Source organism: Microtus oregoni, unplaced genomic scaffold, assembly GCF_018167655.1.
Source record: "Microtus oregoni isolate MIOR12 unplaced genomic scaffold, Mior012 000011F_ref0000422, whole genome shotgun sequence".
NCBI classification, from domain to species: Eukaryota; Metazoa; Chordata; class Mammalia; order Rodentia; family Cricetidae; genus Microtus; species Microtus oregoni.
Genome location: NW_024543070.1, coordinates 43,479,453 through 43,495,600, shown reverse-complemented (window position 1 = coordinate 43,495,600; position 16,148 = coordinate 43,479,453). Strand labels below are relative to the sequence as shown.

The 16,148-nt window shown below is 39.0% G+C and overlaps 1 protein-coding gene across 5 annotated transcripts; it reads left to right on the top strand.

The window, feature by feature from the left end:
* The first annotated feature begins 432 nt into the window (after positions 1–432).
* LOC121453110 (zinc finger protein 431-like) lies at positions 433–14,887 on the top strand. 5 transcript variants are annotated; one of them, XM_041659608.1, is made up of 7 exons: positions 450–589; positions 2,932–3,089; positions 3,674–3,745; positions 8,148–8,197; positions 9,601–9,727; positions 9,935–9,995; positions 11,160–14,887. In XM_041659608.1, the coding sequence occupies exons 4-7, from the start codon at positions 8,183–8,185 to the stop codon at positions 12,490–12,492; spliced, it is 1,536 nt and encodes a 511-aa protein (XP_041515542.1). In that variant the 5' UTR covers positions 450–589; positions 2,932–3,089; positions 3,674–3,745; positions 8,148–8,182; the 3' UTR covers positions 12,493–14,887. The 5 variants fall into 5 exon arrangements, with proteins under 5 accessions (XP_041515541.1, XP_041515542.1, XP_041515543.1 ...); XM_041659609.1 differs by lacking the exon at positions 3,674–3,745; XM_041659610.1 differs by lacking the exons at positions 2,932–3,089; positions 3,674–3,745 and having other exon boundaries at positions 473–589.
* The last annotated feature ends 1,261 nt before the right edge of the window (positions 14,888–16,148 follow it).

Genomic DNA, 16,148 nt, shown 5'->3' with positions numbered 1-16,148 from the left:
CTCTCTCTCTCTCTCTCTCTCTCTTCTTGACATGATTTATTTTAATAAAAAATTCAGCTGAGTATGTATCACAGACTACATGAAACTATACACAGTGACATTCTTACGGCGTAGTAACCAACTCTGGTGTGTATTTGAATTTTAAAATCGATTTTTTTAAAAATAATCCTTTCAAGTGCAATTCAAACGTTTAAGCAAATCACAGAATGAAAGATTTCTAACAATTTAGTAGCAAATCACCGGGCAATCTTTAGATTAGAAGCCAGAGCTGGGAAACACTGAGCCGGGTCCCTTCAGCTCACATGATCCTGTCACTCAGGCTCCACTAGCCAATCATAGCCTCCAGGTGACCCGCCAATCAGATGGGAGGGTTCTTCCCGGGAGCCAGGCTTCTGGCTGAACTCTTTCGCTGAGGAAGTCGGAAGCTGTCGATTGTGCTACACGTTGGGCTCCGTTGTGGAGAGAGCGGGGTCAGCTCCCCAGTTTCACCATGGTGAGCGAGGGGCTGCTCTCCACAGATGGGGAGGAGTTGCTGGCCCTGTTGAGCGTGGGTTTGCTGCCCCCGTACGGGAAGGTGTGTCTGGTCTCGGTGAGTGAGGGGCCGCTGTCCTCAGACTGGGTGGAGCGGCCGGCTGAGCCTGGGAAGCCGGTGTGGTGGGTCCTCTCCTGGCTGCGTGGGAGCTAGTGGCCAGACACAGTGTTCAGCATGTTTCTGCCTGGTCTTACGTGGTCCTGGGTGGTGTTTGCAACTCCCTGGGCCGTGGGGACTGCCTCTTAATAATTTCGCTCCCTGGGCTGCGTCAGCGCAGAGCTTTGGGAGCGGAACTGTGTTTAGAAATATTCTTGTTGACATCACTGTGGAATGCTGGTGCCTGTAGTGCTTATATTGTCACATGTGGAGAGACATCCCCAGATTTGCCAAACTCGAAGAGCCCTGGTTTCCCTAGTGTCTTCCAGAAGTTCTACACTTCTAACATTTAACATTTAGGTTTAGGACCCGTCTGGAGTTAATTTTGTGGAGCTTGTAAAAGGTGTCTCCTGTGTAGAGTAGTGTTCACTGTTAAATGGTTATGTAGAAGAGTAGAATTGATGGTTATAGAATTGATGGTATAAGGATTTACCAATGTTTAGGAGATATAAAGTCATACAAAGCAGAATTTAGGTAAGGGAGGGCTGCATCCCAAATATCCCAAAGATAAATAGTATGCTAACCGTACCTATTAGAGATTAGTGTGATAAGATGTAAATGTTTGTTCACCATTAGGCTACATTCCCATAACAAATCAGACAGCCCTGATTTGCAACCAGCCAAAAGGCCCACCTTCCCATCAAAGGCCTCTAACATGCTGCTCAAGGGGCCATTACAGGGTCACAACCAACATTAAGTCCTGGCTTGCCATTAAGGTATGTTAATTCTACAACAGCTGCATTTCAAGCCTTTTTGAAAAGTAGTCTTGAGCCAAGGTCTCCTATGTTGATTGTGGTGGTCTTGAACCCTGTCTGTAGTCCCTGCTCTCCTCCTGACTGAACACCCTAAATTCTTGGATTACAGCTCTGTAGCACCACAGAGTTCTGAAATTACCAGTTTGAGTCACATAGTGGACTGTCCATTGCAGAACAGGGAAAGGATTTGTGTGTGGAGCATGGCTTCTCCCTTCAGACCAGAAGAGGAGGAACAGTGCTCTGTGTACACTGCAGAGGGGAACAGAATGTACAATAGCTAGATCACAGACTGAAATTTAAGCCAGTGAGCTGCAGGGGTATCCATTACAAAGAAGGACCTGATGGGGTAGGGTGAGTGACTTTCTGTGTGATTTCCCAGCATGTATCAATTCCTTGCATGTTGAATGAAGACAGAATTGGTGGGTGTACAGTTTAGGGAAAATAGCTTGAACTACTAAGTATCCAGTTTCCAATTAACGGTCTCTCCTATGCAGATATGTGCAATTCTGGTTGAAACAGTTGCGTCAACTCAGAAGTTTGAGACACAGGCTATTGTCTGTCACTCCATGTGTCAGCCTACAGCACTCAGTGGCTAACATTTTACAACAAAGTCATACAGCCTCTTATTAGTGGCGTTCTCGCTACCAGGGAAGCGCCTACTCTGTTTCAAAGCCAATATAGCTAAGTGTTCTTCCAGTTATTTTTATCATTTTAAAAAGTCAATTATTGGTATCATTTTAAAATTTCATTTTCTTTAAATGCATTACTTCTCTTATCTCTATTTGTTTCTATTTTTCAACATTTCCAGTTTAAAAATTTCATTCCATTTTTCCTATCTATCTATCTATCTATCTATCATCAGTTTAGATCAGTGGTTCTCAACCTGGGGGTGCATGGCTCCTTTTTGGGGCTCAGATGACCCTGTCACACCTAAGACCATCAAAAAACACAGATATTTATGCTACAATTCATAATAGCAAAATTATACTTATGTAGTAGGAGTAAAAGTAATTGTATAGTTGGGGGTCACCACATCACAAGGAACTGTATTAAAGAGTCATAGCATTAGGAAGGTTGAGGACCACTGGTTTAGATCAGTGTCTCCCGTAGCTCAGGCTTGCCTCATGCTATATTATTGAGAATTGCTTTGAATACCTAATCCTGCCTCTGCTGCTCAGTGGTAGGAAGACAGTCCTGCAACTCCTTCCAGGCTGGGTCTTGGCTGGTCTGTGGGAAGGAAAAATAGATGAGTATCCCTCAGCTTCTCTAGATTTTATTGTGAATTTACAAATGAAGTGGGACCTATGTAAGAACTGAATTCACTGGCCAACTGTAAAGCAGGTGCAGTCTCAACACAGAAAGGGATGGGCCAGAAGTAGGGTGAAAACTTTCCTGCTGTGACAGTAGTTGACATTAGCAATGAGCAGTGAGGCAATAAATTGTAGATGCTCAATAAATATTCTGACTGGCCGTTTCTTGGGTCCACAGACAAGCCAATCAAGAATCTGGATAAAAAAACTGAACTTACCATGAAACCAATTACTGTAGCTACACCAGTTCAACCTAAATAGAAAAAGTCAATAAAATGGTGTGGCCCTGCCATGACTGTGTTTTCCGGGCTTAAGATGTATACCCTGAGAGAAATGGTGAGTGTAGTACTTGGTGTGCTCTAATACAATCCCTAGTCTCTGTAGCATGTGGACATGAATCCTGTTCCAACTTTTCCAAATAGTGTTCAGAATTATAATTACATTATTTCCACCATCTCTTTCCTGCCTCAACGCCCTCCCATCGACCCTTCATTGTGTTCTGATCCATGGCCTCTTTTTGTTTAGCAACAGTTACTGTTTGAATGTGACCTGTGTTTGGCTGCAGAACTTCCCAGTTATGAAGCAAAGGGTTGGCTATATTGGGCATTGAGTGTGTAATGGAATGTGTATGCCTTGGGAGAGGAACCGGAAGTACCCTGGGAGAATGGAGGATTTTATTAAACTACAAATTTCCCAGATTAGGGCTCTGTCTGACCTTAGCATAGAAGGGTATAGCTGGGAGGGCCTGCGAGGTCTGAGTTATTTGATCTCTGCTCACTTAGTAGGGTAACTGCTAATATCCTGAATCCAGACTGGTGGCCCAAGCTAATTGGATACTCTGGGAAGACTTAGCAATCAGGGGCATCAGTGAGAGGTAGCTTACAGGTTTATTCCAGGATTCTTCTCTTGTTCTGCTGTAGGGAGCTGTAAGGAAGACCTCAAGCTATGCCATGGTGAATGGGGGGCCACTGTCCCCAGACCAGGAATAACAGGTTGGCTGAGTGGTCAGAGCTGCTTCGACTGTGATGGACCATGAGCCAGACTGAGGTTCTTTTGATCTGTGTGGTGACCTGAGCAGTGGTCCTTGGCCTGTGAGCTTTGTTGAGTGTGTATTCCTTGGGGATGGGGAGGCTCTGACACCCTAACATCGGAGACTGTGATGCCCGGTAATATCATTGTCCAGTGTGCACATATAGGCCTTGCTCCTGTTGTGCAGTGGAAGACAGTTTGGAAAACTGAAGGCCTAATTTCTATAAGTTCTGAATGTTACATTCCACTTTCAGGTTTGTTTTACAAATGTTACAGATGGTTTAGAAACTGGTAGAAAGGAGGTGATGGGCACTATTCTTCAGCAGTACATGATTAGAATGTTTTCAACTTTCTGCTATTGCTAGCCACTATGGTGTGATTCAGTAAAGTTCAGTTCTAGGGCACAAAAGGAGTTTCTGAGTTGTAATGGTATCTTAGGTTTGTATGGTGTTGGACAGCTGAATAGCACAGATGGCACATCTTTTACCATACTCCATGTAACAGGAAACAGACATTAGTTTATTCTTCTACATTGTTTTTTGATTGGGCATCATTGGGGCTGGGTTTGCCTGAACCACAATGGGGCATGAGAGACTTTAGAGCCTTATTAGGCTCTAGAGGAAATCACCTCCATTTGCAGATAGCTCTAGAGCATGGAGCATCTCTGGAAGAAATATCAGTAGCTAGATGGTCATTCAGAAAGTTAACAGTTTAAGGGTCACTTTGAGATAATTTTGTGGGGCTTGTAAAATCTATGTTTATTTAATTTCTATGCATATAGAATCATAGTCAGCTGTGTAATGTTGGTCAAAATCAGTTTTCCTGGCTGAATTTCTTTTGTTCTTTTGATGAAAAGTTGACCTTATCTTTCTGCTTTTGTTCTTGCCTTTTTTCTCTCCATCATCTTTATTCATTCACAAATGAATGAATGCACATTGTTTGTTGTTGTATCTTTTGTGATAAATATAGAAGTCACATTATGTCAACATGTGTACTGTTTCTTGTAATCCCATTGAGCATTCTTAGTGTTTCCATTGTGCATGTAGCTTTGCAATCAGCTTTTCTGTTACAAATTGTTGGGCATTGTCTTTGGATTGTATTTGGTTCATGTTACAAATTAACCATAAACAACATCTTAATATTGATGAATCATGTTCCCAAGGATCATTCATTTAGGTTTTATTTTAGTTGTAAATCTGTGAAAGACTTTTAGATAATTGGATAAAATGTAGTATGGGCATGGTAGGTCACTCAACACAAATTCTTGGGGATGACCTGAGTTCAGATCCCAGCACCCAAATCAGGAGGCTCATAACCTGCTATTCTAGGTTAGAGGATCTGATAGCCTCTTTTCTGGAGTGTCACCTGTACATAAATGGAAGATGTTCTCTTGAACATACAAACATACACATAAAAATTGGGGATAAATTTGCTTTTAAAAGTACTTGTGACTTATAGTGCAATTATAGCAAAACAAGTTGCTTTTGGTGTATAATATAAATCAGTACATTGTTTCTTTAAAAATCTGTCATCTTGTGTTTGGTTTGGAAAAGTTTTCCTTTCCTCACTCTGATGCAGACTTACATCTAATCATCCATCATAGGAAAGTGATCCTACCTCTTGTGAGCAAGAAGATAGATATGCATAGTTAATATAACAAAAGTTATATTTTATTATGCTGTTGTTCATTATACAAGGTTCCCACTCTGAATTCCCAACCATGGTCCTAAGCCTATCTTACCAAGGCTGCTCACCTGTGCAAAGTATCTTAGCTGAAGTCTCTAACAGAAGTCTCTTATTAAAGGGTCAGGATCCTGGGGGAGATGCTCTAACCACAGAACTGATCAAAGTGATCTTTCCACATGTACAGAGCAAAGCTTATATATTTCTGCTTATATACTGACCAGTAGTTCTGGGACTGTGTCTGGTTTTCTGGAGTGGGTGATATCACTGGGTTCTGGTAATGTCTTGGTTATAGTGGGGTTCATGACTGTTATTACATGTCTAAAAATCATCTAATGAGATTATCATGTGGGTTTTTTTTCTTTCAGTTTGTTTATATGATGGATTACATTGACAGATTTGTGTATGATGTGGGATTTCCCTCTGTATGCTGTGAATATGTTTTACTACCATTGGTTAATTTTAGCTGCTTAGGCCTATTGCAGGACCCTAAGAGGAATGCATGGATCTCCCTGGAAAGAGGAAATAGATGACATGTCCTGGGTAAATGGGGGGTGGGGATGAGTATTTGGAATGGGATGGGGAACGGGAAAATCAGGGGTCAGGATGGTTGAGTTGGGGGGCAGGACGGAGTGGGAGGGTAATGAAAGAGATAGCGTGAAAGAGTGGAACATTATAGGGCTAGGGTGAAAGCTGGTGCCAGGGAAGTCTCCCAGGAACCCACAAGGATGACCCCAGCGAAGACTCCTAGCAATAGTGGAAAGGGTGTGTGAACTGCCTTCCCCTGCAATGAGATTGGTGACTACCCTATTGTCTTTTGTGGGAACCCTAGCAATGGGACCAGGACCTATCCCTGAGGTATGAGCTGGCTCTTTGGAACCTATTCCTTATGGTGGGATGCCTTGTTCAGCCTTGATGCAGCAGTTAAGAGCTTGGTTCCTGCCTCAACTTGGTCTGCCATGCTTTGTTGATTCCCGAGGGAGACCTTACCCCATCTTAATGGAGATGGAGGTGGAGTGGATGGGTAGGAAGTAGAAGGGAGATGGTGGTGGGAACAGGAGGAGAGGAGGGAAGGGAAACTGTTGGTATGTAAAATAAAATAAAAAAAATGTCTGTGGGTTATAGATAAAAACAGCAGTAGGTAGTTTCAGATGGCAGTCAAGTGCTGAACAGATCGGAATTTTTAGGAAGCTTGTCACCAGTAAAGAGAAGGCCCTTGCTCTTCATTAGAAGCTTTGCAAAGTACCCAATGGGTAATAATCCATCTTTCTGTGCCATTGGTTAATGGAAGGTTTAGGCAAAGTGACTTCTAGTTCCAGGAAGCAACTTCATACAATGCCTGCTCCAACTCTGGACCAATCATGGTAGGGTTCATCACAACTTAGCAGCGAAATTTGGGCGAGTCATCAATGTTGTACTGGTTCTGGAAACAAGAAAGATGCAAAAGTTAAGGGCATTCATTCTTAGTCTGTGATTTCTGTTTAGCACTGTTGTAGGCATTTGTGTTTGGTGGAGTCAGAGCTCCAGTGAAGAGATAGATTTCATTGAATGATGCTGTGAGGATGAAGCCTGGGCTGTATTTTGAGAACATACGACGTTGAGATACTTAAGCTATGAGACATCTTCCATGGAGAGCTGCATATATGGAGTGAATGTAACCAAAGAGTGAAATGTATGGGAAGTTGTGGTGATACAGCCATCTGAGCCCTTTGAAACTGAAACCCCATGTGTCTGACACAAAACTACTGGATTTGAATGTTGCCCTTCTGGGTTTCAATCTTGCCTTGGTCCAATCTTCCCTCACTATGTTTCAATTCCTCTCCTTTGTAATGGGAATTGGTATTCTGTGCCATTGTATTATGGAAAGATTTAGTTTGTTTTATGATTTTACAAGATGACACAGTCAAGAGATTGTCTTGAGTATCAAAAGAGACTTTGGACATTTGAACATTGTAGGGGCTGTTGCAGACTGTGAGGATCATTGACATGACTAAATACATTTTCTTCATGGATGACCCTGAGCCTATGGTGACCTGGGTCAGAATCTTGTTTACTGAATTAAGAAAAGCTCCCAGATAGGATGATGCAGTTGAGCATGTGTCTCTCTTTGGTGGTTTTCTTTGGGGTGCTTGTGGAATCTTTAGTAGGAGGAACCTTCCTGGATGAAATTCCTCATTGGGGATGGGATTGGAATGTCTATAGTCTCAACTCATTTCTTGTTCTCTGTTTCTAAACGGTGTTGTGGTTGAAACCAATCAGCCAGCTTCCTTCTTGTGTTGTCATGACTTCACCACCATTAATGATGGTATCCCTAAATCACATAAGATAAATTTGAACTAATTATTATTCAGTGCTAAGCCATTTTGCTAGCCTGAGGTTTTTTTTTTTTAAGTTTTGTTGTTTTCATTTTTTATTTCTGAAAACAATGTTTGTCTGAGTAGCCCTGTCTGTCCTGAAAGTTGCTCTGTAGATCAGGATAACCTATAACTCAGAGATTCCCTTGACTCTTGCTCCCAAGTGCTGGGATTAAAGGTGGGCCAATATTCCTTGGTTTTTTTATGTATATTCTTGGGTGATAGGCCTAGAGTGTAGGTTTTTGTACATGTCAAGCATATGCTCTTTTGCTGAGCTTTACCCCAACTTAGATTTTGAAATTTGGCAGATTATCAATCTCTTTCCTAGGATGGCAGTATTCATGATCCAGGAAGTATTCATAAATGCCTGGATTACAGGTATGTAGCATTCTTCCTTCTTGTTATGTTTTTCTTTCCCTTAATAAATATGATTCTTTTGCCTGTATACATGGGTATGCCCCACATGTGTGCCTGGTCTTTGCAGTAGTCAAAAGAGGCCCTGAGCTTGGAATGATGGATAATTGAAAGTACTGGCAATTGAACACACTTAAATGCAAGACCAGGAAGGGCTCTTAACTTTTGAGCTATCTCTTCTGCCCTGTGTTGATTATTTGTGATCAACATTTACGTTGCAAACATTTTCATCTGTCTATTTGTAACTGTTTAAATGCACAGTTCCTTTTATTAAGATTTATTAAAGTTACAGTTTAAACTAGAGCACTTTAGGTTTCTGGAAAATGAATACAGATCTGGAGTGAATGCATAACTTTGTAGAAACTTCAATAAAACAAACTCTGAGTTCTTTCAATCTTTTTTGTATGATTGATTTAATAGATACTTAATAGTTACTTCTTGCTGTCCTGAATTTGTTTGCATAGACTAGGCTATCATTCACTTCAGAGGCAGGTATATCTGCCTCTGCCTTCTTGTAAACTGCTTTGGGTGGGTTACTTAGTCTAGGGGTTGTAACCCACCCTGCAGTCAGTTATTCCAGGGTCCCAGAGAGGCACTATCTGTAAGATAATGGGCTAAGAGAGAAGAAGAAGGCCAAGCGGGGGTTCCTGTCAAATCCTTCATTTATTAGAGACAGGGTCACAGCTTATATAGGAAAAGGAATTGGGGGGATGAGGGAGGAGCCTGGGCTCTTGCCACGTGGTTCATGTTGGTCACATAGGCCAGGAGGTTATGTTTGGTCAGGTCACGTAGGTCAGGAGTTCACAACTAGGAGTTGACACACCTAGTTCTCTAGATAGTTTGGAATGTGGGGCGGGTTCCACTAACAGATAGCTCTCCATTAACAGCCAATTTGGGTGTGGGGTAGGCTCTGTCAATAGAACGATTCCTAACACAATTAGGGGTGTGGGGTTCTCTGCAGACTCCCCAGGGTCATGATTCCTGCAATAATCCTAGGAGGAAAAGGCTCCTGACACCTTCTGATTTCTGAGATTAAAGTCATGAGCCAAAACACCCAGCCTGCTCATATTTTTTATAGTTAGTAATTGTTCATACAATTTCTGTGATATGTACTCCATACTGTTGATCTGCTTGCTTGTCTCTCTATGTTAGTATGTATTTTTCTTGCAAGGTGATGTCCCATTCAGAAATCACAGAGGTAAACCTATTCAGTTTCATTCTAAAGTGAATTGATGATTATATTACATGTCTGTGTCCTAGAAAAAGTGTGGGAAACACCAGAATTATATGACTATAGTGTCAAAGAAGTATACATTTACAATGTTGTCAGTATGTTTTTTGTTGTATGAATGTACGGCATATTTTAGGATACAGTGACCTATAATGATGTCCATGTCGACTTCACTCGGGAAGAGTGGGCTTTGCTTGATCATTCCCAGAAGAATCTCTACAAAGATGTGATGCTGGAGACTTATATGAACCTCACTGCTATAGGTAATACTGTGAATTTTCCTTCATGTATTGAAATAAAGAGACAACTGTTTCTTTGCTATTGCTACTCTTCTGTATTTTTTTTTATTGAGAATGAGGAAGAATGAGGTTAATAAATCAGGCATGGTTCTAAGGATCACTGAAGATAGTAACTTAAATTTTACACAATTTCCAATAATATATCATACATTTTCTGACACTGTATTTTAGGCTACAACTGGCAAGATCATAATATTGAAGAACATTGTCACAGTTCTCAAAGACATAAAAGGTAATTTTAATGTGTAAGTAGATGCAAATGTGCCTCTCAAGATATTTTAAATGTATCTGAAAGTTTTCAAGAAAAGCCAGTGGTGTAAATGTTCACCACTTAAAATGCATTGATGATTATTAAATTATCCAAAACCATATACTTCAATGGCAAGTGATTGAATTATGTCTGTAAGTCATACTTTTAAGAAGGAAGACAAGGAATCAATGCCTTAACAGATATCACCATTTGAATCATTCTTTGCTCCATCAGATCCATGCTGTAAAATAGTCAATCCATTTAGTTTCATGCCACTCATATTACAAAAGATATACTCATTGAATAGTTGATAAGTATATGTTGAAAGCCTTCTAATAAGCAAGTAGGCCATAGTAAAACTAGTATTATTCATATAGTTGTTCTGACTTTGCTAAGTTTAATTAGATGGATAGGTAGTTAGAGTCAAAAAGCTAGGGGGAGTTTTGGAGAAACCTTAATCCCTATGCCATATGTCTATGTGAAACAGAAAGTCAAATGTGTGAATGCAATGTGGAAACCTTTTATTTGTTATTCTTTCTTTAATAGGTATGTTATATGTCACTCTGGAATCAAGCCATATGAATATAGGGATATGAAAAGGAGCAATGTACCTCTCCCCATCTGAGAACAATTAGAAGATATGTAGTTGTCCCCATGTTGAATAAATCTGTTGAATGTGAATTGGGTTACAAGCAGTTGGTTTTCCATCTACATTGGTAATACATCAACAAACTAATAATACAGGAAAGCCCTATAAGTACTAGAAATGTGTAAATACTTCTGTTTGTCCTGGTTCACTTTGCAAATGTAGTATGACTCACAATATAGGAAAATTTATAAATGGAATAAGTTTAGTAAAGGTTTGAATTCTTCCAGTTCTCATCAAATATGTGAAAAATCTCGTAGAGAAAAAGATGCCATAAATGTGAGCCAGGTAATAAAGACTCTTAACATAACGGGCATCTTTAATGTGTAAAATAACTCTCAATGAAAGAGAACAGCATTAGTGTAAACCAATCATAAAAACTTAAGTTCTAATTACTGTTTACAATTAGACCAAATAGTAAAATTGATTCATACAAATATAAAGATTCAGCAGTGTTATGAAGGTTATAAAACTTTTACATGTGCCAATTTTCTTTGCAGGCACAAAAGAAGTCATTCTGGAGAGAAACCTGAATATACTCAATGTGTTAAAACCTTTGCATATCACAGTAATCTTCAAAGGCATCAAAGAATTTATACTGGAGAGAACCACTATGAAGGTGTTCAGTGTGGTGAAGCCTTTGGATGTCAGAGTAGTCTCCTAATACATAAAGGAACATATACAGGAGAGCAACCCTATGCATGTAATCCATGTGGTAAAGCCTTTTCATGTACTCTCCAAATGCATCAAAGAATACATATTGGAGAGAAACCGTATGAATGTAATAAATGTCAGAAAGCCTTTGTATATCACAGTCATCTTCAAATGCATGAAAGAACACATACTGGCGAGAAACCCTACAAATGCAACCAATGTGCTAAAGCCTTTGTATATCCCAGTCTTCTTCAAAGACATGAAAAACCACATACTGGAGAGAAGCCATATGTATGTAATCAGTGTGGTAAAGCCTTTGCATATCACATTTGTCTTACAATACATAAAAGAACACATACTGGAGAGAAACCCTATGAATGTAATCAATGTGATAAAGCCTTTGCCCAGCACAGTGCTCTTCAAATGCATGTAAGAACCCATACTGGAGAGAAACCGTATGAATGTAATCAATGTGGTAAATCCTTTGCTCATCACAGTACTCTTCAAATGCATAAAAGAACACATACTGGAGAGAAGCCATATGAATGTAATCAGTGTGGTAAAGCCTTTGCTCATCATAGTGGTCTTAAAAGGCATAAAAGAACACATACTGGAGAGAAACCTTATGAATGTAATCAATGTGGTAGAGCCTTTGCTCATCACAGTACTCTTCAAATGCATAAAAGAACACACACTGGAGAAAAACCCTATGAATGTAATCAATGTGGTAAAGCTTATATATCCCAACACGGCCTCCAAATGCATGAAAGAACACATACTGGAGAAAAACCATATGAATGTAATCAATGTGGTAAAGCTTTTGCACAATACAGTACTCTTCAAATGCATAAAAGAATACATACGGGAGAGAAACCCTATCAGTGTACTCAGTGTGGTAAAGCCTTTGCATATCACAGTCATCTTCAAATGCATGAAAGAACACATACTGGAGAGAAACCCTATGAATGTAATCAGTGTCATAAAGCCTTTACACAACACAATACTCTTCAAATGCATAAAAGAACACATACTGGAGAGAAACCCTATGAATGCAATCAATGTGGGAAAGCCTTTGCATATCACAGCAATCTTAAAATACATAAAAAAACACATACTGGAGAGAAATCCTACAAATGTAATCAATGTGATAAAACCTTTGAATGTACGAGTAATCTTTGAAATCATAAGAAAAAAATCATCTGAATGTAGTTAATGTGGCAGAGTTTTGTAAGTCATGGTTCTTGTTCTTTATACAATAATAAAACTTTTAGTATGTTGTTAGTCTGTTAAAGCCTTTGAATATAACATTAGACTTGAGAATATGAAAAAAAGTCATACCATAGGGAATCTGAATATAAATGATTTGGTAAGATCTTTAGCAACCACACTTAATTTCTATTACACAAAAGTATTTATTATGGAGAAATCAGTGTGACATGTGCCAACAATCTGTTCAAGCATTATAATGTGTACATCCGTAAACTCACATGAACAAAAGGCCTATGAATTTAAATACTTCTCTTCAATTAAATGAGATAATGTTCCAGGTATAAAACTTCATGGATGTGTATTAGTGCCTTTTCTGTTGCTGTGATAAAGCAACATGTTTAAATTTCAAGATTTGTTTTGGTTTTAATTATGCCATGTCACTGTTTCTTTGTGTGGGTATGTTCATGTTCATTCTGGTTCCCAAGGTTTGACCCTTGGCACTGTTCAAGCATTATAATGTCCCTCTTTATTTTGTTTTCACCTACAAACTCACATGGACAATAGGCCTATAAATTTAAATGATAATGAAATCTTTTTTATATTTCATACTTCAATTATATGAGATAATGAATCTAGGTCCATGTATAATGAATACATGGACATGTATTAGTGCCTCTTCTGTTGCTGTGATAAAGCAACATGTTTATGTGAACTTATGCCAGGGTTTAATTTGGCCCTTGGTTCTAGAGAAATACAGGACCACTGTGAAAGTGACCTGGAAACAAGTGTCAAACATGGCAGTTAAAATAAGAAGCAAAAAATTCACATCAACCTGCAGCATGAAGCAGAAAGGATAAACTGGAAATGGCGTGCATATGTAAAGGCCAACCCCAGTGACATATTTCTTCCAGCAGGGCAGATTTCCCTAAATCTTCCCATATGATACCACAGATTGAGAATGATTGATTTCACTGACTTCAAGCCAACATGTTGCTTTCTGTTACATGATCCAATTCATAATGGAGAAAAACTCTGTAAACCTTTAAATGCCTCAACACCTGTATTACAGGAATTACAATAGAAAAACACAAGTGAAAATTAGTTTCAGGATTTGTTTTAATTTAATTATGCCATGTGACTGTGTCTTTATGTGGGTATGTGCTTGTGTGTTCTGGTTCCCAAGTAGGTTAGACCTTTGTAGCTTCTTGTAGCAGGAATTATTGAAAGTTGTCAAAACCTGACCTTGGTCCTGGGAATGAACTTGCATTAAGGGCTTGATGATGTCTCTAGCTCTGTAAATATTTTAAAGCTTTCTTTCTATCATCTTGATATCAGTAAATAGGGAGGAATTCATACAAGAGAGAAACCTTATTCATGTAAACAAATTTGTAAAGACTTTTGACATCACAGTTGTCTTAATTTCAAGGAAAAAAACTTATTTCATCTCTTTTTCATTGTAGCCTTGAAGTAAATAATTAATCAAGTCCAGTAAAGACTTATGTGAGGATCACATTGTGGCTTCTATTTTGCAATATGGGAGGTAGATATAAAAGTGTACTATATGTGTAGCAAATCCATTTAATGAATTTTGTAGCACAAGTTCTAATAGGCATTAGTAGTAAAGGCCCAGGATAAGATAGAAGGAAAAAATACTAGATTGAAACTCTATGAACATAAAGAATATGGCAAAGCCTTTTTACATCACAGTCATCTTCAGATACATAAAAGAACACATACTGGAGAGAAGCCCTATGAATGTAATCAGTGTGGAAAAGCCTTTGCACGTCACAGTACTCTCCAAATACATGAAAGAAGCCATACTGGAGAGAAGCCCTATGAATCTAATCAGTGTGAAAAAGCCTTTGCATGTCACAGTAGAATCCGAAAACATGAAAGAAACCATACTGGAGAGAAGCCCTATGAATGTAATCAGTGTTGAAAAGCCTTTGCACGCCATTGTCATCTCCAAGTACATAAAAGAACGCATACTGGAGAGAAATCTAATGAATGTAATTAGTGTGATAAAGCCTTTGCTTTGCTTACAGCATAGTTATTTTGAAGGTGCCTCAATGCCTGTGTTATAGGAATGAATGCTTATAAGAGAGAAACTGTCATGTGTGAAAAACTGTTTAAAGAGTTGTTTTAATTGTAATTATGTGATGTCATATGTTTGTGTGGGTACGTAAATTTTTCATGTTGGCTTCTGAGAATGTTCGACCCTAGGATCTTCTTGTAGCAAGAATTACAGAAAGGTGTCAAAAATTAGGCCTTGGTCCTAGGAATGAATATTTCTTAATTGCCCAGCCATGTTTCTAGTGCTGTAAATATTTTAAAGTCTATTTGTATCATGTTGAAGTCAAGAAATACGGATAAACTCATATGAGAGAAAAACTCTATTCCTGAAAATGATTTTGTAAAGACATTAGACATCACAGTTGTCTTCAGCTTCAAGAAAAAAAAAACATGTTTCTTTCTTTTTTTTTTTTTTTTTGTAATAGCTAGCCTTGGAGGAAGTAAATAATTTACCATGTTCACTGAAGACTGATGTTAGAGATCACTTCATTGTGGTTTCTAATTTGAAACATTTGAAATGAAACTAAGCCGGGCGGTGGTGGCACACGCCTTTAATCCCAGCACTCGGGAGGCAGAGGCAGGCAGATCTCTGTGAGTTCGAGACCAGCCTGGTCTACAGAGCTAGTTCCAGGACAGGCTCCAAAACCACAGAGAAACCCTGTCTTGAAAAAAACCAAAAAAAAAAAAAAAAAAAAAAACTAAAATGTGCCTCATGTGTGACAAATTCATTTCTTGCCTCTAAGACTTTCTAGAAATTAGAAAAATCATAAATCTTTCTTTATCAAGAGTTGCTGTTTGAGTTTGTCTTCAGAATATCTGAACTATGAGGGAAAGGGTGAAGGAACACACACACAAGGGACACCATATTTTGGAAGAGGAACAAGAAGTGCTCTGAGAGACTGGAAGAGTTTCTACTAAAATACCAATTTTCCAGACTAGAGCCCTGTGTTTCCCTAGGGTGGAATGGCAGAGCTGGGAAGGGCTGTGCTGGCTTAGTTATTTGATTTATGCTCATCTAGTAAGGGAATTGCTACTGTCTTTAGGCTCAGCTGGGCAATTCTAGCTTTTGAGCTATTGGGTACTGAAGACCAATGCAGGTTGCAAACATTAATCCCTCTGTGTTGTCGAGGCCAGTTGAGCATCTAGTCTTTAGAGGTCACTTGTGCTTGGAAGGAATCTCAGATTCAAGTCTCTCTATTATCAGTTGTCCATCAATGTGAGGATAAGACAAAAGCTTTGCTTTATGTGTTGTGGCTTTCTTTGAAACCTTGAAGAAATATTTCCCACATTGATCCTTCTTTTGTAGACTTGATAAAGATTCCAATTCATTGATTCGGTTATCCATGGCTTCCATGAACAGGACAATAAATGATCAATAATTAGCCTTTGTACCCAGGGACCTCACTGACCTTGTATAGAAATGAGAGGAATATTCCCGCTTTTGGTCCCTCTAATGACATTAGAATAGCCTCTTAGAATGATTATTAAACACCTAGAAGATCAGTTTTATACTAGTTTTGTACTTTTAACTACTTTATAAGACTTCAATAGTC

Coding starts and splice junctions, on each gene's coding strand:
- LOC121453110 (XM_041659607.1), top strand. CDS start 491: ATGGTGAGCGAGGGGCTGCTCTCCACAGATGGGGAGGAGTTGCTGGCC. Junction 590..9,600: donor GGAAGGTGTGTCTGGTCTCG/GTGAGTGAGGGG, acceptor GGCATATTTTAG/GATACAGTGACCTATAATGA. Junction 9,996..11,159: donor AGTTCTCAAAGACATAAAAG/GTAATTTTAATG, acceptor TTTTCTTTGCAG/GCACAAAAGAAGTCATTCTG.